At 56.1% G+C, this 21,761-nt stretch overlaps 9 protein-coding genes across 9 annotated transcripts; 5 read left to right on the top strand and 4 right to left on the bottom strand.

Annotated features, from left to right (window-relative positions):
• Nucleotides 1-644: 644 nt before the first annotated feature.
• A1O7_01573 (uncharacterized protein) lies at nucleotides 645-986 on the top strand (the record flags this gene model as incomplete). The annotated part of the gene is made up of 1 exon (XM_007755609.1): nucleotides 645-986. A coding segment is annotated over one exon (342 nt), but the record flags the coding sequence as incomplete, so codon positions are not given.
• Nucleotides 987-2,108: 1,122 nt separating this feature from the next.
• Nucleotides 2,109-2,762, bottom strand: A1O7_01572 (uncharacterized protein; the record flags this gene model as incomplete). Its single annotated transcript, XM_007755608.1, has 1 exon — nucleotides 2,109-2,762. The coding sequence occupies one exon, from the start codon at nucleotides 2,760-2,762 to the stop codon at nucleotides 2,109-2,111; it is 654 nt and encodes a 217-aa protein (XP_007753798.1).
• A 553-nt stretch (nucleotides 2,763-3,315) lies between these two features.
• Nucleotides 3,316-5,016, top strand: A1O7_01571 (threonine ammonia-lyase, biosynthetic; the record flags this gene model as incomplete). The annotated part of the gene is made up of 1 exon (XM_007755607.1): nucleotides 3,316-5,016. The coding sequence occupies one exon, from the start codon at nucleotides 3,316-3,318 to the stop codon at nucleotides 5,014-5,016; it is 1,701 nt and encodes a 566-aa protein (XP_007753797.1).
• Nucleotides 5,017-5,398: 382 nt separating this feature from the next.
• Nucleotides 5,399-7,478, bottom strand: A1O7_01570 (tyrosyl-tRNA synthetase; the record flags this gene model as incomplete). The annotated part of the gene is made up of 5 exons (XM_007755606.1): nucleotides 5,399-6,175; nucleotides 6,238-6,610; nucleotides 6,667-6,953; nucleotides 7,010-7,163; nucleotides 7,222-7,478. 5 exons carry the CDS (start codon nucleotides 7,476-7,478, stop codon nucleotides 5,399-5,401), a joined length of 1,848 nt encoding a protein of 615 aa, XP_007753796.1.
• Nucleotides 7,479-7,973: 495 nt separating this feature from the next.
• On the top strand, nucleotides 7,974-8,894 carry A1O7_01569 (uncharacterized protein; the record flags this gene model as incomplete). The annotated part of the gene is made up of 1 exon (XM_007755605.1): nucleotides 7,974-8,894. One exon carries the CDS (start codon nucleotides 7,974-7,976, stop codon nucleotides 8,892-8,894), a length of 921 nt encoding a protein of 306 aa, XP_007753795.1.
• Nucleotides 8,895-9,750: 856 nt separating this feature from the next.
• A1O7_01568 (uncharacterized protein) lies at nucleotides 9,751-10,974 on the top strand (the record flags this gene model as incomplete). Its single annotated transcript, XM_007755604.1, has 1 exon — nucleotides 9,751-10,974. The coding sequence occupies one exon, from the start codon at nucleotides 9,751-9,753 to the stop codon at nucleotides 10,972-10,974; it is 1,224 nt and encodes a 407-aa protein (XP_007753794.1).
• A 27-nt stretch (nucleotides 10,975-11,001) lies between these two features.
• Nucleotides 11,002-13,452, bottom strand: A1O7_01567 (uncharacterized protein; the record flags this gene model as incomplete). The annotated part of the gene is made up of 1 exon (XM_007755603.1): nucleotides 11,002-13,452. One exon carries the CDS (start codon nucleotides 13,450-13,452, stop codon nucleotides 11,002-11,004), a length of 2,451 nt encoding a protein of 816 aa, XP_007753793.1.
• Nucleotides 13,453-14,948: 1,496 nt separating this feature from the next.
• On the bottom strand, nucleotides 14,949-17,168 carry A1O7_01566 (uncharacterized protein; the record flags this gene model as incomplete). The annotated part of the gene is made up of 1 exon (XM_007755602.1): nucleotides 14,949-17,168. The coding sequence occupies one exon, from the start codon at nucleotides 17,166-17,168 to the stop codon at nucleotides 14,949-14,951; it is 2,220 nt and encodes a 739-aa protein (XP_007753792.1).
• A 381-nt stretch (nucleotides 17,169-17,549) lies between these two features.
• A1O7_01565 (DNA mismatch repair protein MSH6) lies at nucleotides 17,550-21,315 on the top strand (the record flags this gene model as incomplete). The annotated part of the gene is made up of 2 exons (XM_007755601.1): nucleotides 17,550-17,930; nucleotides 18,001-21,315. 2 exons carry the CDS (start codon nucleotides 17,550-17,552, stop codon nucleotides 21,313-21,315), a joined length of 3,696 nt encoding a protein of 1,231 aa, XP_007753791.1.
• Nucleotides 21,316-21,761: the final 446 nt, after the last annotated feature.

Below are 21,761 nucleotides of genomic sequence, written 5' to 3'. Positions count from 1 at the left end.
GCCCTCTCTCCTTCTTTACCCCTTACAGTGCTGGGTGTGTACTCTAGCGACCCTTGCTGTGCGCTGACAGCGGGGGGCTGCTTACCCGTACAGGGCATACAGTACTGTTCTTACCTGTGCAGTCGCAGCTGTTAGGAATGAATACTTGAGCCCTCCAACCCCAGCGTGAAATCGAGGAAGCGATCGTCGACAAAAAAGTCTCACCTCCATCGGTCTCTGTTGAATCTGGGCCGGCGGCAAGAGGGGTCACTCAAGTTGCCTGAGATCGCCCATACATAACAGCACTAGCTCTTTGGGGCTCTGTCATAAGATAAGGCGTTGCTCCTCCGTACTGGTAGCCCTCGAGGAAAGCGTCCGACGACAAGAAGCTATCACGCTCACCACTCTCACAGCTCTGGCAAGGCTGAATGCGCATTACTACCAAGACGCTAGTTAGTCAGCATGCTCCCGACGTCATTTCAATAGCCATCGTCGTTTGGTGAAACACCTCTGCGCCGATTCGCATTCAATGCTGTGTAGTTCTCCTAGTCCAATATTGTAGTGAACCGTGGTACCGCGTCCGGAGCAGTTCCAATTCTTACCATCTCGTGCCACTCCTCACTCCAGCCTAACGCCCAATCCTCACTCGAACGGCGGTCTAACCCATGCGTTCGACCCTCCTCCGCTTCGCATCCGCAGCCAGAACTTCCACTTCCCAAGCTCCTCCGTCCAAGTCTCGTCTGCGTAAACCGGCGCCCCTCTCGCTGGACCACTTCATCCAACGCCAACGCGTCATTCATCTGTACCGTGACATTCTCCGCTCGATATACCGACACATGCTCCCCCCTCAAAGAGACGAGAGCGTGGCGTATGCGAAGGGCGAGTTTGCGCGAAACAGGGACATCACGGAAATTGAGAGGATTCGGTATCTGATCAGCACGGGCAAAGCGGAGTGGGATGGACTGAGGAGGGGTGTGGAGGGGATGGGGCCGGTAAAAGCAAAAGGTCGAGGGTGAGAATTGCATAATCTGATGGATTCGATCGAATTCGGTTCATATCAGCCCCGCTACCGCGGTATATGTCAAGTTGCACGATTCAATGGATGGGATGGAAACTGGATCATCTCAGCCATGCGACTGCGGGATATGTCGTCCATGGGACGTTTCCCGTGTCCGCTTGGCGCGAATTGTCGTCTCAGGTTGCCCCGAAACGGAATTGAGCACGTCCGTGACCCGCACCTTGAGCGGCGAATGCTAGCTCAGCCTCTTGATTGCTCGAAACAAGCTGCGTGGGGCAAATCAACGCGCACGCGTTAGTGGCGAGTGGATAAAAGCAATTCGACGGCCACCGTGCCCGCGAGAGGGCTTCGGTAGGGAGGAATGACCGGCGGGTGTGGACGATGTGGTAGAGGTCTTTCTGGCTGGACATGTCGGTGGCATGCTGCCGCCGGAGCACCACGAAGGTGTATTCAACCATGTTCTGAAGTACGGTGGACGGGATCTACAGTGTACAGTCCTCCTAACGACTTACGGGGGGACGTCTGGAGCTCGCCTGGGTGTATGCTTGGTTGTGCGTTTGCTTATTCTAGCTCGGACTGGAAGGCAGTGATTGCACGCTTCCCATACGAGCCGGGCTATGTACCACTACATGGACACTCCAGTATAGGTACATATATCCCCCTTGGAAAGCCACAGATCGCCCGACGTCTTGTCTTGGTACTGGTGCTGATACTGGTGGTGGTCCTTGATTAAGGTCCTCCCGCAGTACATGCCCCTTCTCACTCGTCACGCGAAGTTACTGCCTTTTGCAAGATTACTCGAACCAACGGATCCCAACGACGGAGAACTCTGAGAAGGAGCAACATCAGCTCACGTCCCAGTATTTGCGTGCTCTTCCACGGAAGTTTCAAGGGCCGGTGCTTCAGTGGGTAGAATCCACCTAGATATACGCATGAAGAGACGAACGCGGGCACAGAGACAGTTGTGTTTGTCTTTGGTAGTTGCGCACACGATGTGGACGCAGAGTAACCATGCCAGACCATACAGAACTTCCACACCCGACACCGTTCCGTAAGGTAGGTAGGTTCGATGTTCAACAAATGCCCCTACACGGCATCGTCAACATCATCATCAAGCCCTCCTCCAAGCATCTCTCGCCCTCCGTGCCCACGTCCCAGGACCCCAGCCCTCCTCACACACCTCCTCCAGCACGCTCTTATTCCCAAACACCCAGCCCGCCTTCTTGTTCCCTTCCTCCTGTTGTGACTGCAAGTCTCCAGGCGGGGGAACCAGCTCCTCGATCTTCCTGCCCGCCTTCTCCTTGAACCCCTCAGCCCCATCCCTCGCAGCCACACTCGCCCGTTCAATGCGCTCCCTCCACTCTCTATCCTCCTTGTCCCGGGCCTCCAACTCGGCCAGCCACTTCTCCCTCTTCTCCGCGGTTTTCTTCTCCTCCAACTTGGCCTCAAAGGCCTTTCTCTTCAGCCGCTCGTCCTTGTAGAAGATACTCCCCGCCACTAGCGCCAAAAGTGTAAACCCCTGGGCGTAGATTCTGGCCCTAAACATGCGATTCGTCTGATGGTGGTCGCCTGCGCGGATTGATTTGGTGGCCATGTACAGCGCGTAGCACGTCGCCGCGCAGCCCAGGGGGATGAGGGGCTCTTGACGCAGCTTGCGCCATAGCTTCTGGAAGCGCTTTTCTTCGTAGAATTCCGGGGTCGAGTCGAACGAGGAGGGGATGGCGGAGGAGGAGAGTGGCGAGGGCTCAGACGCGTCGTCTGACATTGTTGTTTGTTGCGGTCTTGAAGTGCTGGAGATTGTCTGTGGAGTGTCGTGGCAGGTTTGAGTCGATGGCTAATTACGACTGTGGCGATGGTGGCGATGGTGGCGATGGTGGTTGTGGTGGTTGTGGTGCCGATTCGAGACGGAGTCCAAAAGTGTTGACGTCGACGTGCCGCGCGAGTGAAATGTTGCTCGTGTGCGGCCGGCGGTTGCGACCAAATGCACAACGGACGGCTACGCTCTTGATGGCCGCCCTCCTGTGCTATCGCGGAGAGGCGCTTGTCGATAGACCTGGCTTTCCACGCGGTCTGCCAGGGGGTGGAGAGAGATGACTCCTAGAGACAGATACCTACCACCAGTGCAATGCATGCATCTTGCATGTACGGAGTACTGTAGCTCTGGGGAGTCGAGAATGCGGGGGACAAAAGAGCTTCTTGCATTTTTCCGAATGTGCCATTTCTCGACACCCACAAACCCACAAACCCACACACCACTGTAACACCCTACGCTCGGCGTCGACATTCTCTAGTTGTCTCCATCTCCTGCCGACGCCGCCATGGACGTCGCCGAGCCCCGTGTCAATGGGACAACCACGCCCTCCACGCCCACCACGCCCAAGCGGTCCGGCCTGGCCCTAACTGAGTACACCGCCATGCCTACACCCCCCTCGGAACGGGCTGACACGCCTACCTACGACGTGCCCGCCGACTTCCTCCTGCCGAACGGCTACCCGGACTACGTGCGCCTGATCCTCACGTCGCGGGTCTACGACGTGGTCAGCGAAAGCCCGCTCAGCCATGCCGTCAACCTCTCCAACCGACTGGAATGCAAGGTCCTGCTGAAGAGAGAGGACTTACTGCCCGTGTTCTCCTTCAAATTGCGCGGGGCGTACAACAAAATGGCGCATCTACCGCCCGAGGTCTCGTGGAAGGGTGTCGTGGCTTGCTCGGCCGGGAACCATGCCCAAGGCGTGGCTTATTCGGCGCGGCACTTGAAGATCCCCGCCACGATCGTCATGCCCCAAGGGACACCGGCGATCAAGCACATGAATGTCAGTCGCATGGGCGGGAACGTCGTGCTGCATGGTCCCGACTTTGACTCGGCCAAGGACCACTGCCACGCGCTGGAGAAGCAGCACGGCCTGACCAACATCCCGCCGTTTGACGACCCGTACGTGATAGCCGGGCAGGGCACGATTGGCATGGAGCTGCTCCGACAGACGTCCCTGGCAAAACTGCGCGCCATCTTTTGCTGCGTGGGCGGTGGCGGCCTGATCTCCGGCATTGGCGTCTACGTGAAGCGGATTGCGCCGCACGTCAAGATCGTCGGCGTGGAAGCCTCGGACGCCAACGCGCTGGTCGAGTCCCTGAAAGTCGGGAAGAGAGTGTTGCTAAGAGACGTCGGCCTGTTCGCAGACGGCGCGGCCGTCAAGACGGTCGGGGAAGAGACGTTCCGCCTCTGCCAGGAAGTGGTCGACGAGGTCATTGAAGTCAGCACGGACGAGATCTGCGCGGCCATCAAGGACGTCTTTGAAGATACTAGGTCTGTGCTCGAGCCCGCGGGCGCCCTGTCGCTGGCGGGCCTGAAGAAATGGGTCGCCCAGAACCCCTCGACCGACACGTCGCGAGAACTGGTCGCCGTCGCGAGCGGCGCCAACATGAACTTCGACCGGTTGCGATTCGTCGCCGAGCGTGCCGCGCTAGGCGAGCAAAAGGAGGCGCTCCTCACGGTCACGATCCCCGAACGGCCGGGCTCGTTCGCGCAGCTCGTCGAGGCCGTCTTACCCCAGGCCGTCACCGAGTTCGGGTACCGCTATTCCACGCCCGACCAGGCCCACGTCATGATGGGCATTTCTGTGTCCTCGGCCGGCGCCCGCGCCAGGGAGTTGAGTGCCCTCTTCAACCGCCTTGCCGCCGAGGGCATGACGGCCAAAGATCTGTCGGATGACGAACTTTCCAAGACACACATTCGGTACCTCCTTGGTGGGCGCTCCAGCGTCACGGACGAGAGACTGTACATGTTCGAGTTCCCCGAGCGCCCTGGGGCGCTTTTCAAGTTTCTGAGGACGCTACGGCCGGGCCAAAGCATCACGCTGTTCCACTACAGGAACTATGGTGGCGACGTGGGCAGGATCCTGGCGGGGATCCAGTGCCCGGAGTCCGAAAGGGATCAGCTGGAAGAGTTCCTCAAGGACATAGGATACCCATTCAAGGAGTGTACCGAGAACGCCACGTACAAGATGTTTCTCCGCAATTAGGTATCGAAGGTGGAAGTTTGAAACACAAAAAGTAGGATGTGGCATGCACTCGAGGTCCTTGTTCAGCTTGAGATACCCCCGGGCAATGGCGTTCAGAGAAGAATAAAAGGAAAAACGGATTGCTGTATGGTCACGCCTACGGAGTACTTTATATAAGAGGCATTTCCAGGCCTACAGGGAATTTGACATTCACTATACTCCGTACGTATTGAGGGTGAGATTTCAATGCCTTCTCATACGCGGTCGGAGATCTGACCTTGATTTGTACACCCATCTCAGTTCCATGGCGGATAACCGACGCTTGTGGTACAAAATTCGAATACGAAGTACAAGGTGGGGAAGGGTACACGGTCACGACGTGCCCAGCGGACTCCAGCCTACCTCACCGCTCCTCTCCCCGGCTTTGCTCTCCGCGCCCTCGGTCCTCGAGCTTGAAATCTGACTCGCTTTCTTTACTGCGCAGATGTTCCTCCCATCCCGGACACGACAACCCGAGCGCCGCGTATTCCTCGTCGGGGATGATACTTACGATCTTGATCCGCCACTTGCCGACGCGCAGAATGAGCAGGCTGTCGTCCAGGATCCATTTCTGGACTTCCCTCCACTCGGCCGTCCGTACGGGCGTGAAGGTGAGATTGTCGCCCATCTCGGACTTGGCGTCGGTGCCGCCGCCGACGTACGCCCCTCCGGCGTTGATGAGTCGTTGGCCCTCTGTCCTCGACGTCACGAGCCCGGCGGACCAGAGGATGCGGCTCATGGGTTTCTCAAACACCAGGCTCCGCGGCAGCTTGACGGTGGTGGATGCGTCGTCTTCGCGGTGGAGAGGCTGGGCGTGTTTGTTGAGCGAAGGATGCGCGAACAGCGGGAGGCCGGTTTTGGGGTGTACATCGGTGGCAGCTTTCGCTTCGGCCACGCTGGCCCTCAGATCGCTGATGCTCACGTTCTTGTTGTGCAGTTTGCGGTGTTGCTCTTCGGCCAGTTGCGCAACGGGCTGGCCGTGGATGAGCTCCACAAACTCGCTGGCTAGTTTGTGCTGCGCGATGCGTTTGGATTGGTCTTTGTCGTGTTCTTGCATGACTTGGTGGATTTCGGGCAAGGGCAAGAAAGTTAGGAGCTTAAGGTATTTCTCGACGTCTGCGTCGGCTGAACGCAAGAAGAACTGCAGGCGGCGTCTCAATTAGCTTTGGCAACAGCAGGTCGGACGTTTTGACGCCCACTTACCTGGTATAGATCGTAGACGCTGGTCATTTCAGGGTCGAGCCACACGGCGTTGCCGGCACTCTTGCCGAATTTTTCGCCAGAAGACGTCGTCAGCAGGGGCACGGTGAAGCCCATGGGATCGGAAGGGACATCGACGCGTCGTTTGGAGTCCAGCACTTGCGTCTGACGCAGGGCGACTTGGTATTCGTGCGACTCTTTGGCGATCTGCTTCACGGCCTCAGCGCCAGCGAGGATGTTCCCAAATTGGTCGGCACCGCCAATCTGCACCTGGCAGCCGGACTGGAACAGGTGCCACCAATCCCACGCCTGCACTAGCGGGTAGCTGAACTCGGCGAAGGACATCCCGTCGCCTTTCTCCAGCCTGTTCTTGACTCTACAGGCACGGTGGGTCAGCAGACGGCACGTTGAACAGCAGGAAGGTATACTCACGTATCTCGACCTAGCATGGGGCCTATGCGAATATGGCGACCCAGCATGGTCAGGAACTCCCGGGCAGTGAGCTTACTCCACCAGGTTACGTTGTTCTCCAGAGACCTGCGCCACGACCATTCTCGCATGTAGCCTTTGCGCTCTGCGTACTTTTCCATTGAAGCGCCGAGTCGCTTCAGCTGGATATGCATGGCCGCCATGTTTGCTTTTCTTTGGGACGGAGGCATGGTTTCTCTGCCCTTTAGGCGCCCGATCGGGTCACCGATGCTGGCTGTGAAACCTCCAAGCTGAGTAGTGTGAGTCAGTGACTGGCGCCGCATCTCGTAATAAATCCTCTCCTTACCAAAAAGTTGGCCTTGTAGCCATGGATATACAGCCATCCCAAAGCCATAAACGGCACCATGTGGCCGACGTGCAGTGATGGCGCGGTCGGATCTATGCCTGCGTATGCGCCGACTCGACGGTAGGTCATGAGCTTGTCCAGGTCATTTCTTGAGCTGAATGAGATGGTGTCAGTCAATCCGGATCCCCGACTTCCTCGACCGTACGCCTTACCCAACGATCTGGTTCACATATCCCCTCTCTTCAAGAATGGTCATCATGGACTTCATGTTCCCGGCTTCTATATCTTTGGCTTTGGCCTGCCATTCTTCTTCCGCCTCTTGGATCCTCCGGACGTGCACGCGCGTGATCCATCTCTGCTGGGGGACAGGGTTGCTGAGACCCGCATTTCGGTCTCGAAGATGATGGCGACAGCTCTGGCAGATATACAGGGAACGGCGGACCGATCGAAAGGGTGCTGTGGTCTTCATGGAGCGAGACGCGGATGTGCGATTTCATGCGGCGCGCATCACCGGCCTGACTTTGACCATCGACTTGAACTGCGCTCGAAAAGTTCCCTGTCGACACACGGAGCCACGGCGTTTCGGTGCAGATTCCCCCGGTCGCCCCCGCCAATCATGTTGCGCCGTTCTCCTGCCCTCTGGCATTTGGTCCGCCGGCACATGCAGCGTTCATTCATGGACCAAATTCGACGGCGAGTCAAAAACAACACGGAGTATCCAAACACTTGGCCTGCCATAAACATGACAGTGACGTCTACACTCTTCCCGCGCCTGCAGCGTAGTCAGCGCCATGGTTGGGCGCGGACGAATGTACGCGCCGTTGTGGACATGAAGGAAAGCTCAGTAGGGTCGACTGATATATAACGGTATGATGGCGGCCCATGTAGTAGGAGCTCATCAACCTGAACAAGCAGCGTCTTCACCCGACCCCATCTCTCCATCTCCCACCGATCATCAAACGCAATGTCGAATCTCAAGCGCATACTCATTACAGGGGCCACAGGCAAGCAGGGAGGCGCCTTACTATCGGCCTTGCTTAAATCACCCCCAACGCCACCGTTCCATCTGGTAGCCTTGACGCGGAACTCGAAAAGCCCTCAAGCACTCGCGCTCGCACAAAAACCCAACGTCACCGTCATCGAGGGCGACCTCAACAACTGCGAAGCTATATTTAAGGCCTCGCCCGAGCCATTCCATGGAGTCTTCAGCGTGCAAGTGCCGCTGAAACCAAAGGTCGAGGAGCAGCAAGGCAAGGCACTTGTCGACGCGGCCGCAGCTCACGGGGTCAACCACTTCGTGTACACCTCAGCCGAACGCGGCGGGCCCCAACAATCAGACCGAAGCGGCACCGTGGTCAAACATTTTGTCTCCAAATTCAACATTGAAAACCATCTCAAGCAGGTGTCGCAACGGGGAGGCGGCAAAATGCAGTGGACCATCATCCGCCCGGTCGCCTTCATGGAGAACCTCACACCCGACTTCATCGGCAAAGCGTTCGCGACCATGTGGCAATTGAACGGAATGGATAGCAAGCTGCAGCTGGTGTCGTCGGTCGACATTGGCATCCTGGCGGCAGACGTTTTCAAGAATCCAAACGCATATGCAGGCAAAGCCCTCTCGTTTGCGACAGACGAACTCACCCCGACGGAGGCCAACGCCATTTTCAAGAGTGTGGTAGGGACGGACATGCCGACGACGTATCCCGTCGTGGGTCGCCTCATCAAATCCATCCTCCACGAGCAGCTCGGTGTCATGTTCGACTGGTTCAAGAGCGATGGGTTCGGCGCCCATCCAAGGGAGTACAAGGACAAGTTTCCCGAGATGCAAGATTTCGAGACCTGGTTGAGGCGGTCCAGTAAATTTGCAAAGTCGGATTCACGGTAGATGTAGCAACAAGCCAGGCGCCTGGGCTGGAGAGGATTTTTCGTTTATGAAATGAAGGCATCGAAATGCTTGGTGTTCTTGTACTATTGTATTTACTTAATCAGGATTGGCGCACGATCTGCAAAGAGGCAATGCTCACGAGGTAGACGGGGAACTCACAAGCAATCACTTAGTTATCCTGTCTCCGCATTCATCTTCACCATTCTACCAGGTACGACTGTGCTCATGGCAAGATTCATCTCTTTTGCCTCTTCGTGCTGACGCGACTGTTCGTAGGTCTTCTCCTCCTCCATGATCGTCACCGCACAAGACCGCTTTCCGGGGTAACTGCGGCTTCATCCCTGCCGATCAATGCCTTCCTCGTTACTCCGTCGTGTCTAGCGGACTCCATCCAAACGCGTTGCGTGCCGACAGCTCGGATCCTTCGACGCTTGAAACATCGGCAATGGTGCTGACAGCAGGAGCGGCCCCTGGTTTGCCCATTGTCTCCCTAGAGGTTTACGAGGCTACCCCGCCCGCGAGCACCTCGTACCGCGAAAGGCCACTCCCCGGCGGATACCAACGTGAGCATTTCTGCCCGTGCCGTGCCCATATGTCAGAATCCTGATGACGTTCCACTATTTCGGATGGCGCGTTGTGTCAATGCAGTAGCACGGAGTCCTGTACCTTAGTTGCCCACCCTTTCTGCCAGCGAGCAAAATCACACCGCAGATCTACAGTACCTTAAGCTAGGATGTCGAGCCCCGTTGCGAGCTGAGCAGCATACAGTAGCTTAGCTTTCTCTGCTACACGCACTTCCTCCCGTCGTCGTCCCTAAATCAAACGCAACGCTCACCATGTACGAGCACTCGTAAAGATGGGCGAAAACTTCTACACCGGCACCTTCGACAGCACGACGACCATCGTGACCATCACCTCGGCCCTCTCCCTCTACAACGCCGTGGAACTGCTTCTCCTGATCTTCACGACCTTCACGACCTACCACGGCCTGTACTTCTGGTCTCTACTAGTCGCCACCACGGGCCTGATCCCCTACGCCGTGGGTTTGGTGTTGCAGTACTTCCGCCTGACCAGGCCACTCGCGGGTCTCGTGATCAACAACTATGGCTGGTGGACGACCATCACGGGCCAGAGCGTGGTTTTGTACTCGCGCCTGGGCGTCGTGCTGGGCAATGGCAACGAGCGCGTCCTGCGGTACGTGAAGTGGATGATCGTCGTCGACGCGGTGCTGTACCACGTCACCACGACGGTCGTGGTCTTTGGATCGTATTACGCCGCGCCGCCCGCCACGGAGCCCTTCTCCCGCGCGTACGTCTACGTGGAGAAGATCCAGATGACGGGGTTTTGCGTGCAAGAGTTCATCATCTCGGGCTTGTACCTGTGGAAGACGATGGACATTGTCAAGACCCAGCAGGCCGATCCCAACGCCGCGCGATCCGCTTCCAATGCGTCCGAACAGAGTAGTGCCACCAGAAAACCCGTCGCCCGCGTCATGGGCCAGCTGTTCATCATCAATTTGGTGATTGTCGCCATGGACATCGCCCTGCTGGTCGTCGAGTACAAGGACTTGCACGTCCCAGAGGTGGCCTTCAAGGGGCTGTGCTACTCGGTCAAACTGAAGCTCGAATTCGCCGTGCTCAGCAGGCTGGTCGAGGTCGCTGGGGTCAGGCGCACGTTCAGCGTGGCGAACACGCTGGACTCGATCACAGACAGCGGTGGCCACACCGACGGTCATACGGGCATCTGGATAACGCGCGACTCGGTCCTCGCTCCGGATCCTGGCCGCACCACAACTACTTCGAAAATGCATTCCTTCGGGTCTCAGAGTTCGTCCTCGCCGGAGTGGCTGGAAGATCTAGAAAAGATCCGCACTGTGCCAGTCGACAGCACACGGCGGCCAAATCCCCACGTCGACGTCGCGAGACTACGACAGGAGAGCATGACCGACGCGCGGAAATTGAGCATCATGTCCACTTTCAACAACATCAGTGTTTCGGAGCCTCCTGTACATAAGCGAGTGAGAAGGGATACTGATCTCCTCTACGCAAATGCCATCCGCGAAATGGCAAAATCTAGCTAGGCAATGAAGCAGCTTGAGACAAAGTACCTAACTCCATTCCCAGAGGGACTCATCTGTCGGCCATTCCGGGAGTTGCGCCTCCCAATCCTGGCCCAACTCGGTACCGAAAATGAACTGATCCCAATCCACGTTACCATCAGGCACAGTGGCCTGTGAGGCGGTATTGACGTCAAAACCAGGCATCGCGAAGTCGACCATATTCGAGGGCTCTAGATCGAATCCTCCATCAACGGAGTGCTCGGTCGAGCTGGGAGGCGTCGGGTCAGTTGCTGTGCTTAACTCCCTAGATTCCATGTCCGTGGAGTTGCAGCGCAGGTGCCGCGGTGGCCTCAACTCGAGGTGAATCGCTCCAAAGTAGGGCAGAACCACTGTCCTCCGCAACGGCTGCCCTTCGTCAATGGGGCTGTCCTCATGTAGGAAGGAGCCCAGCTCCTCGAGCACTTTCAACCCTTGCTTGCTGATGGCTCCACCGTACTGGACTGCGCGATATCGGAAAACGTCCTTGATCTCGCTGATTAGGGCGAGGTCTTCATTGACACTACCCATCACGGCGGCGTTCGGGCTAGGCAGCGTCTGTGGACAAAATGCCAAGCGGATCAAAATGCCCACCATGAGTATGCAAGCGCTGAAAACGCCTTGGAAATCCTCGCAGGGGCAGATATAGACGGCTAGCGAAGGATCCGAGCGAAGCAGGGTGAAGACCCGGATCATCCCACGACATCCTTGCAGACAGAGATACCGATTGATCAGGTATTCGTCTACCATGTCGTCATTCCGCTTGTGTTGGGGCTCTGAAGAACGCGTCTTCGAGCACGGTTTCATCATGAATGGCAGATGGACGAATGCTTGGACCTGCCAGAACCACATTTGGGCCACGAGGTGTTCATGCGCCACATTCGAGTCGGCATGGTGAATGTGGGAGTTCATGTCCCACCACCCATCTGGCATTGCGGCGGCGGCCTCGTTAAGGGTTTCTTGGATGTCCATGGTGGTCTGATACTTGGATTCGTCCGCTTCTGGAGAGCAGTTCCTGTCGTTGACACGACCAGCCGCGACGGAAACAACACGTCGCAACGCCCGCATCTTAATGTCAGTGGAAATGTGTGGCTTGCTTTCATTTGCAGCCAGGGGCGCCTGCCCTTTCAAAACAGTCATGGCCAAGCGATCGGTGAACTTCCCGTCCTGCGCGTGCGGAAACCCGAGGACCAGACTCATCAGGCGATCCAGCTCCATGATGGAGCCGACAAACCGCTGGCGGTGAAAGAGCTTCATCAACTCTTCTGGGCACAGTCTTGCCGCAAATTCGCCAGCGTCTAACGGTATTCTCGGCTCGGTGAAACCAATCTTCTTCGCCACCTCGATAGCCTGGCGCAAGCTGAGCCACGATTTCCGAAGTTGGTTACTTTCTGCAAACATCTTGGCACGCATCATGAGCAACAGTAAGACGCCCGCATCCGACATGTACGCTGGCTTGGAGTACGGGGAGAGGACGATCGTGTCTACTGCAAGGGTGATGCGGTCGACGGCCTCGGCCGGGGTGGTGGAGATGTTCAGGACCGTATCGTCCACTCCGGATCGAAGTTGGCTCAATGACAGCGCGACGCAGACCAGACCTGTTGAGATGGAGACTGGGTCTTCAGACTGGGAGAGCTTGAGCATAACAAAATCCCGGAGTGACATAGGCTGATCACCGGAGTATGTCCTCTTCGCCCCAGACGAGCATGGACTTGATCTCGATGGCGATTCACATGGAGTGCCAGTGCTGGTGTTGGCATAAGAACTGGGACCCGGTCCTTTGGGTAGCCATTTGTCCTCCTTCGAGAAATCAAACACATCCTGCAACGCAAAAGCCTGGTCACGCCAAGCAATCCACCAGTTGTTAGAGAAATCCAGCACCTCGAGCAGGTATGGTTCCGAGTTGATCGCCGATAGCAGCTTTTGCGCATCGGTAGTGTTGGTATCTGAGAAACTCAGAGTCTGGACTTTCTCGGTCAAAATTTGGGGAGTGGGCGTTGATTGGGTGAAGATTTCGTTGTTGAAGAGCTGGCAGAGCAGAGGGCTAGATTTCTTGCTCTGTTCTTCAAGAGGGATCGAAGGGTCAATGTCAACGCGATTAGCCAAGCTAGAGCGTTGTTGCGGAATCCCAAAGTCCAGTTCGTCTTCGCGGGTAGACTGAGCTTCGGAGGCCACCACCACTGGTTCGCCTGATACTGAGCTAGGGAGGAAGAAGGTCTCAAATCCATCACCGACCCAATTCTTCTGAGAATCGACGTTGTCGTCATTTGCAATGTCGAAGATCGATGCATTTGCAAATGGATCGCCCGTTCTGAGGCCAAAGTCCAGGCTTCCACTGACAGGAATTTCACCATTCCAAGCGGCGGAATTGCCTGGGTATGCGGCCAGCGGAATCTGAGCAGTCGCACCGCCAAAATGGGCAGAACCTTGTTCCTTAGCGATCCTCTCTACCACAGGCGTCATCCTGTCAAAATGAATCTTCATCCGCGGTCTCTCGTCTTCGGAAGCGTCAGGGGAGCTCCGATCCACTTGTCGCCGACGCTTATAGATCTTAGGCTTCTGCAACGATTTCGAAGTGGGTTGGTCTGCTGTGTCGCTGCTGGCAGCAGCAGATTTGTTTACATGCGAGTCGGATTGAGACGTCTCAGAGGCGACGTAGCCTTGGATCTGGCACGTGCGCTTATGAGTTGTGCATTCGATGCATCTCTTTTCCGCCTCAGATGTGCTTGAGGGGGAAGACGGTGGGGTTGGAGGATAGTTGCACTTAATCTTGCGGCGACGACCTAGCTAATTGTCAGCTGGCTGAGTTCTTTCCAACCCAGAGCTACGACTGGCAAAGGCCATGAATTAACGCCCAGACTATCCACGAGGCTGACTTTGGGAATGGAGCCCCTCCTAGGATGAAATCCATGGCTGTACTCCGTACTGTTTGTGTCCAATCCCTCCAGCAATCCCGACACTCTTTTAGCGTGTTGTCTGAGTCCTCAATGCAATTCAATGAGGCCAGGGCACAACCTGAGCCTCGTGACTCACTGTGGTGAGAGCACGGGCAGCTCGTCGTCGCAGAAATGGAGCGGAAGGATGATAACATTGACACAAGACACGATGCAAATGAGTCAAACGGAACATACACTCTAGACATGACTTGGTGCCTTTTCGCATTTGTCTCAGCTGAGCGGCATGCCCACGCACAGTTCCGCCTCCATTCTTCGTGGTAGCTGCAGTTGGCATGGTGAGGGCGCTAGGTCCCTAAGATGGAGTCAAAGGCTATGGACTGTTGTAGACCTGTCACTGGAGACGGCTGGGTCGCCCTCCGCAGGTGTCAGATTGTTGCGCCTAGGGATGCGCCTAGAGACCTGAAGCTGAAATGTTGTATGGCAGGCAATTAGTCAGCCGGAGGACTTCTCAGGCACGACTCAGTGAGAGAGGCACGGGGTTTGGGTGCTCTAAATTCGGGGAACGAAGGACAACAGGCACAGAAGGAAGCCTTTTGGAATGCAGGAAGAGAAAGTACGAGCAATGGTTATGGTATTGAGCATGGTACTACGTACATTTGGCGGGAAGGAATTAAGAAAGTGGATTGATGTCGGTATGGATGGAGACCAGATTCAGATCCAGACACGGGTCGAGTTCCAGGCCGCAGTCAATCGGCTCTGGGCGCGGGAGGCAAGTGAGGAAGTGAGTGGGCGAAGCAGAAGCGAGCAACAAGAAGCCTCACCATGTGCGAAGACGCTACTGGCTTGGCAGGTCGGGCTTTGCGTCAACGGTTACATAAGCAAGCGGGCTACTGCACCAACTGTTATCTCGTAATTACAGTGTATGTACTCCGTAACTGCACCTGGGTGGCACCAACCGCTGGTGACTGTTCCACTCGGTGCATCACTCGCTCTTTCCACCCGTCGGCCTATGATGGACGCATGGGCAACCCACTCGGTGGAGAGGACGTTGGACCAGCGACCTCAGTCTTCATCTTCGCCTTCGCCTTCATCCTCCTCGATTTCTATTTCTTCGTCCACGTGTGTCGTCTCCATCTTCTCGCGACTTCTCGTCCTGTTTCTCCTCACGCCCAGCCGTCTGTCTCTCCTCGCACTGCGCTTTCTTGCCTCTTGTCTCTTGACTTCCTTGACGTCCACCTCAGGGTGCATTCGTCTGACATGCTCGTACAGCTTCTTTCCTTTCGAAAAAGGGCGAGTGGTCCGTGGGCAGCTCCCGATCGGGCACACAATCTGGGCTGCATCATGGCTGCCAGACCTGGAAAACACGTCGAAGTCACTGTCGGAGCCAGTGTAGGCGTTGATATCGCTGGAAGGCACGCTTGTAGCCCGAGACTGTGATCGCGACGTCGATCGTGCCAGCCGCACCCCTATGTGCATACTGTCCAGATGTCGCTGGAGGTGGTATCGTTTGCGAAAGGGCATGATGTGTCGGGGGCAGGAGCGGTGCGGGCAGACCTGTGCTCGCGCTTTGATGGAGACTCTGATCCCTGAACACGGCATGTCGCTATTGAGGCAGGCTTTGCAGGGTCTTGAAGCTCCAGCTCGTTCGTCCGCTGGTTGGCACTGTGTACGTGATCCTTGACATGTTATACAAGGCCTGGAGGTGCGGACAACGGGGACCTCATCTTCGTCCGTGTCTGACACAATTTCTTCCTCTTCCACGAGGGACTCTATGTCCTCTGCCTGGTCGGCAAGGTTTTCCGTGAAATACGACGCGGCTCCGTCCTTGTCTCGACCTTCGTGAAATGTGCGGAACAGCATGTTCTCCCCAAACAGCTTTGTGCAGCGCTCACTCGCTTTCTCGACGATTGCTGGATCCCAACCCGTCAGGCTCGCCATGCCCACGATGTCACTCCAATCTCTCAAGCCAAGGGTCTCCACTCTCCGAGAGCGTTTACCTTGTAAGGCGGCTGCGTTCGATACGCCTGACACATCGGTGTTAGCGGACGAGGAACGGTCTCTCCTTCTCGATGCTGCTCGTGAAGAACTCCTCCCGCGGGTCGAGCTTTCCTCTGGCGTCTGAGAGTTGGAGTATTTACCCCTTGCCCTTCCTTGGGGTTTGGCCGCGTAGGTGTATCGCGCCTTATGCAGGCCGAGAAGCAGATCGTCTAGACTGGAAAGAATGTGTCGAGCGCTGGGAAGGAAGTGTTGGCGAGCTTTATCGTCATCAGCGAGAGGAACAGGGCTTCCATCTCGTTCGGTGCTCTCGTCGTCGCTTTGTTCGCCTTTAGATTTCGTAGACCGGCCATGGTCTTTAGCGGCGGCGGCGGCGGCGGCGGCGGCGGCGGCGTCGTCGTCATCATCATCGTCTTCGAAGACGAATGGCTGTGAGTAGAATATCGGATCATCGCCAAGTTGTCTTGACGGAAGATTAGCATCCTCAAGTTCAGAGTCTCGACTCTCATCTCCTTGGTCGTCCTCTCGTGTCTCTACCGCTGCGGCGACACCATGGTCGCGTTCGATGTTCGTAGCGGTTGACTCGTCCTCCTTTTCCCATTCTCTTGTGCTCCATCGTTCTCGTGCAAGCCTTGTAGCTGTCGCGATCAGCCATGCTTCCAGATGAGCACTGGGTCTTACATCGACGTGCGCACAACGTATGCCATCATGGTGTAGGCGCGGAAGTAACTCCTCCCTGGGCACCTCGTCAGGATGCATCGGCCAAGCAGTCCATGACCTGGACAGACTAAACCTGCTGTCTCTGCCCTGCAGCTGGGCTCCAGCAACGGCATCGACATCATCTCCCGTGCCAGACGGAGCAGCGGACGAGGCTCGCTCCTTGCCCTTCCTCCGCCGTTTGGGCTCTCTCCCAGCCGATGCACGCGCCTTACGTTTAAGCCCGAACGCACTGAACAGATGGGTGCTAAGATCCTGGCTTCGCATACGGTCGAGACTGAGGACCGTGGTTCTTTCCTCCTTCGTCCAGGAGAGCCATGTCGAAGCCGGGCCGAAGTAGCGATTCAGTCGTCGGAAGTAGGTTTTACCGTCTTCGCCTTGGGCGTGTGGATTCTCCGATATCAACGACGGCACTATCCGCTGTGATGTCGATGTGGCTCCTGGGGACGTGATGCCTGCTTGTGGGTGCGGCTGCGTGATGTGAGGTGGTGATGAAGGTAGAATCCGATCCGGCGACGGTGAGGATGCGACATGCTGGCCTTCCTCCACATAAGTTGAGTCTGACTCCATGGTGATGTGCCGGCCCTGGCTGCTAGGTCACGATGTAAATTCCAGCATACCTAGGCACGGACTAGAATAGCTATGTGGGCCTGGTGGAGTTGGCATCCGTCTCGTGGCGTGTGCCGTGGTACGGGTACCTCGTGTGAGCAAGTGTGTCAACGAGGCTGGCGACTGGGGGGTTTGGGGTCCATAGGGGTTCATCCCTGGGCGTCGCGGCTCTACGCGTCGAGTCCACGCTAACGGTTCTCCAAATTGACGCGCCCTCAGTTCCTGCAATTACCTTACCTTCTGTTCATTCTTTCACATCGTTTCGAGTGCTCCGTACCCAGTACTCTACCAGAAACGGTTTCACTGTAGTAGAGATCTCGAATACTGTGGCGGTCTTTCAAGATGCCTAAGAAGGCGGCCTCCACTCCAGCCGCCACACCAGCGTTGAAGAAGTCATCCTCCGCTGGGGGACAAAAGACACTGCTGGGCTTCTTTCAGAAGACTCCCTCCTCGAGCTCACCCGCAGCCCCCAGCGCCCGGTCTGCCGCTGCTGTTTCGACGCCTGCACCATCCAAGAGCCGGTCGAAAACAGTCAACACCACGTCGGGCTCCAGTTTGACACCCGCGCCGTCCAGTGATGCCTTGGAGCCCGAACATGAGGACATACATGATACAAAGGCAAGCCTGCCGCCGTCCAAGGGTCTGCCATCGCCAGTCTCAGCTGACGGCGAGCAGACCAACGGCACGGGAGACCTTACGAGCCGAGGCACGCCGTCCCGAAGGGTAAGTCGACACATCATGCTTCAATCACTTCAGCCTTAATCACTTCAGGCTGACCATTGACAATGTACAGGCCAAGACGAAGAAGATCAATTACCTAGAGTCAGACAGCGAGGGAACCGACGGTGATGACGTGTTCAGACCCAAGGCTGCGCCAAAATCTCGACCTACCAAACGCAGACGCCTCTTTGATAGTGACACAGAGGATGTCTACGAACAGGAGAATGAGGTAGAGCAAGAAGATGGTGAACATACTCCATTCATTCTTGGGTGGGCAATGCTAATGGCCGTAGATATTGACGACTTCATTGCTCCAGACGACTCTGAGGACGAGGTTCGCCCGGTCAAGCGCAAGCGGTCATCCAAGAGCACTTCAAGAACCGCATCTTCTCATTTCGCTCCTACCACCGATGACGGACAAGATCTGGATTTGGACGATGTCGACATACCGGAAGGCAGTTCGACTGCTCAACAGTGGAATTACGACCCCGAGAAACCTCAGCCTCTACAACAACGGCCTACCAACATCCCTTCCAAGAAGCCCAGTGGAAAGAAACAGAAAGCACACATGACCGAGCCCGAGCAGCGACATGCTTGGCTCGAGGATGTCAGAGACATTGATCGCAATCCTCCCGGTCATCCTGATTACGATCCGAGGACTCTGTATATTCCGCCCATGGCATGGAGAAACTTTTCCCCATTCGAGAAGCAGTATTGGGAGATCAAGCAGAAGTTCTGGGATACAATTGTGTTTTTCAAGAAGGGGAAGTTCTATGAGCTTTACGAGAATGACGCCACAATCGGTCACCAACTGTTCGATTTGAAGTTGACGGATCGTGTCAACATGAGAATGGTTGGCGTCCCGGAGTCGAGCCTGGAACTGTGGGCAAACCAGTTTGTAGCAAAGGGTTTCAAGATTGCTCGAGTCGACCAGCAAGAAACTGCTCTCGCAAAGGACATGCGTGAGCGAGACGAGAAATCAAATGGCAAAAAGAGCAAGGAAGACAAGGTGATAAAGCGAGAACTGGCCTGTGTTCTGACTGCCGGCACCTTGGTTGATGGTGCCATGCTTCAGGATGATATGTCGACCTATTGTGTCGCTATCAAGGAGTCGGAAGTGGATGACTCGCCCGCATTTGGAGTGGCATTCGTCGATACAGCTACAGGACAGTTCAACGTCTCCGAGTTCATCGACGATGCAGACCTCACCAAATTCGAGACGTTCATTGCTCAGACGAGACCTCAAGAGCTCTTACTCGAGAAATCTGGCATTAGCACCAAAACACTGCGGATTCTCAAGAATAATACTGGCCCTACAACCATCTGGAATTACCTGAAACCCGGCAAAGAATTCTGGGAAGGCCATATCACAGCCAAAGAGATAGAAGCAGAGGACTACTTTCCTACAGGCTGGCCCACCGTCTTGGAAGAGGCTAAGGAGAAGAAAGATCTCCTGATGTCGGCCCTTGGTGCTCTTATTCAATACCTGCGGACGCTCAAGATCGAGCGGGATCTGATGACCATGGGCAACTTCATCTGGTACGACCCTATCAGAAAGGCCACAAGTCTCGTCCTTGACGGACAAACTCTGATTAACTTGGAAGTCTTCGCCAATTCCTTCGACGGTGGCATCGAAGGCACGCTCTTTCAGCTTCTCAATCGCTGCGTCACACCCTTTGGAAAGCGTATGTTTAAGCAATGGGTCTGCCATCCACTCATGGACACCAAGAAGATCAATGCCCGATTGGACGCCGTCGACTCACTCAACGCGGATGCAAAGGTTAGAGACCGATTCACCTCGCAAATGACCAAGATGCCGGATTTGGAGAGATTGATCTCCCGCGTTCATGCTGGAACCTGCAAAGTCCAAGACTTTGTCAAAGTCCTTGAGGGCTTTGAGCAGATTGACCATACCATGTCGCTACTACGAGACGGCACAGGTCGACCCTCAGACAGCGAAGGTGTCATCGGGCAACTCATCTCGGCCATGCCAGACCTGGGACCCCGTTTGAAGTACTGGCACGACGCCTTCGACCGCCAAAAGGCAAAAGAAACAGGCATACTAGTCCCCGAGCCTGGCGTGGAAGAGGACTTTGATAATTCTCAAGCCACGATAGACTCTCTCAACAAGAAATTTGACAGCCTCATCAGCAAATGGCGTGGCGAGCTCGGGTCCAATAAAATCTGCTACCGCGACAATGGCAAGGAGATCATGCAGATGGAAGTTCCACTCAAGGTCAAAGTTCCTGCGACTTGGGATCAGATGTCCGCTACGTCCACGGTCAAACGATATTACTTCCCCGAACTGCGCGCCCTGGTGAGAAAGCTGCAAGAAGCGCAGGAGATTCATTCCCAAGTCGTCAAAGACGTCGCTCGCAAACTGTACGCCAAATTCGATGAGAACTACGAAATTTGGCTCGCAGCGGTCAAGATCATCGCCCAGCTCGATTGTCTGATTTCCCTGGCGAAAGCGAGTACCAGCCTAGGCCATCCCAGCTGCCGCCCCGAGTTTGTGGACGAAGACCCAGAAACCGGCAAGGCGACGCTTGAACTCGTCGACCTGCGCCATCCCTGCCTTCTCACAAAAGTCGACGACTTTATTCCCAATGATATCGTCCTCGGCGGGGCGAGCCCGAATTTGACGCTGCTGACTGGCGCCAATGCAGCCGGCAAATCCACCGTCCTAAGGATGACCTGTATTGCCGTGATCATGGCTCAGATCGGATGCTATCTCCCGTGCGCGTCCGCCCGACTCACCCCGTTCGACCGCATCATGTCCCGCCTCGGAGCGCAAGATCACATCTTTGCCGCACAATCGACCTTTTTCGTCGAGCTGGCCGAGACGAAGAAGATCCTCGCCGAGGCCACGCCGCGCAGCCTCGTCATCCTCGACGAACTCGGCCGCGGCACGTCCTCGCACGACGGCGTCGCCGTGGCGCAGGCCGTCTTGCACCACCTCGCCACGCATGTCGGCTGCCTGGGCTTCTTCGCCACACACTACCACAGCTTGAGCCAAGAGTTCGCGCATCATCCCGAGGTCTGTGCCAAGAGGATGAAGATCCTGGTTGACGATGCGGACCGACGGGTCACGTTCTTGTACAAACTCGAGGAAGGTACCGCGGAGGGGAGTTTCGGCATGCACTGCGCGAGTATGTGTGGGATCCGGGAGGGGGTCATCGAACGGGCCGAAGAAGCGGCCAAGCAGTGGGAGATCAGCCACGTCATGCATGCGAAGGCGAATAGAGGGACGGACAAGGAGGAGGAGGACAGGTTGGAAGAAGCTCCACTGGGCATTCTCAGCGACGTTGCGTGGATCTTGAAGGCCAAGGACGACGACATTGGCGACCGCGCCGTGGAGGTCTTGATGAAGTGCATCGAGGCGTTGTGAGGCCGTAGGGGACGCTGTGGGTATGAACCGGCCTCTTTCGGGACCGAGGAGCGAGTGGTCGTGCCACAGTGGTCTTGTGTGCCCTGTGCTCAAATCTATAGCAGTATAAATTGTGGTGGCGGTCATTCAAGAGGGGGTATTATGTTGTTTCAGCAGGCGAAATGGGCCGCCGTCGGAGTTTGGACCGGGAAATTTGAGGTATTGAAGACGAACGAGGCAGAAGTGATAGCGATGTCACACTATACCGATCTCAGCTGCGGTTTCAGGTTCAAAGCACTTTTGATTCATATTGCTCTCATCTCACTTGATTCTCACCTTCCTTCATGCTGGAGTGAGCGTCGTCGCTCGTATGTGAAAACTGCTATCATGCTCGGTCTGTCTCGTTAGAGAAACCCCGGCCCGGGTGAGTAGGTGACCTTTCCAACCTCACGCCGCTCGATCTAGCT

Source organism: Cladophialophora yegresii, assembly GCF_000585515.1.
Source record: "Cladophialophora yegresii CBS 114405 chromosome Unknown aczIN-supercont1.1, whole genome shotgun sequence".
NCBI classification, from domain to species: domain Eukaryota; kingdom Fungi; phylum Ascomycota; class Eurotiomycetes; order Chaetothyriales; family Herpotrichiellaceae; genus Cladophialophora; species Cladophialophora yegresii.
Note: the sequence above shows the minus strand (reverse complement) of the source record. Positions and strands in the feature narration are given on the sequence as shown.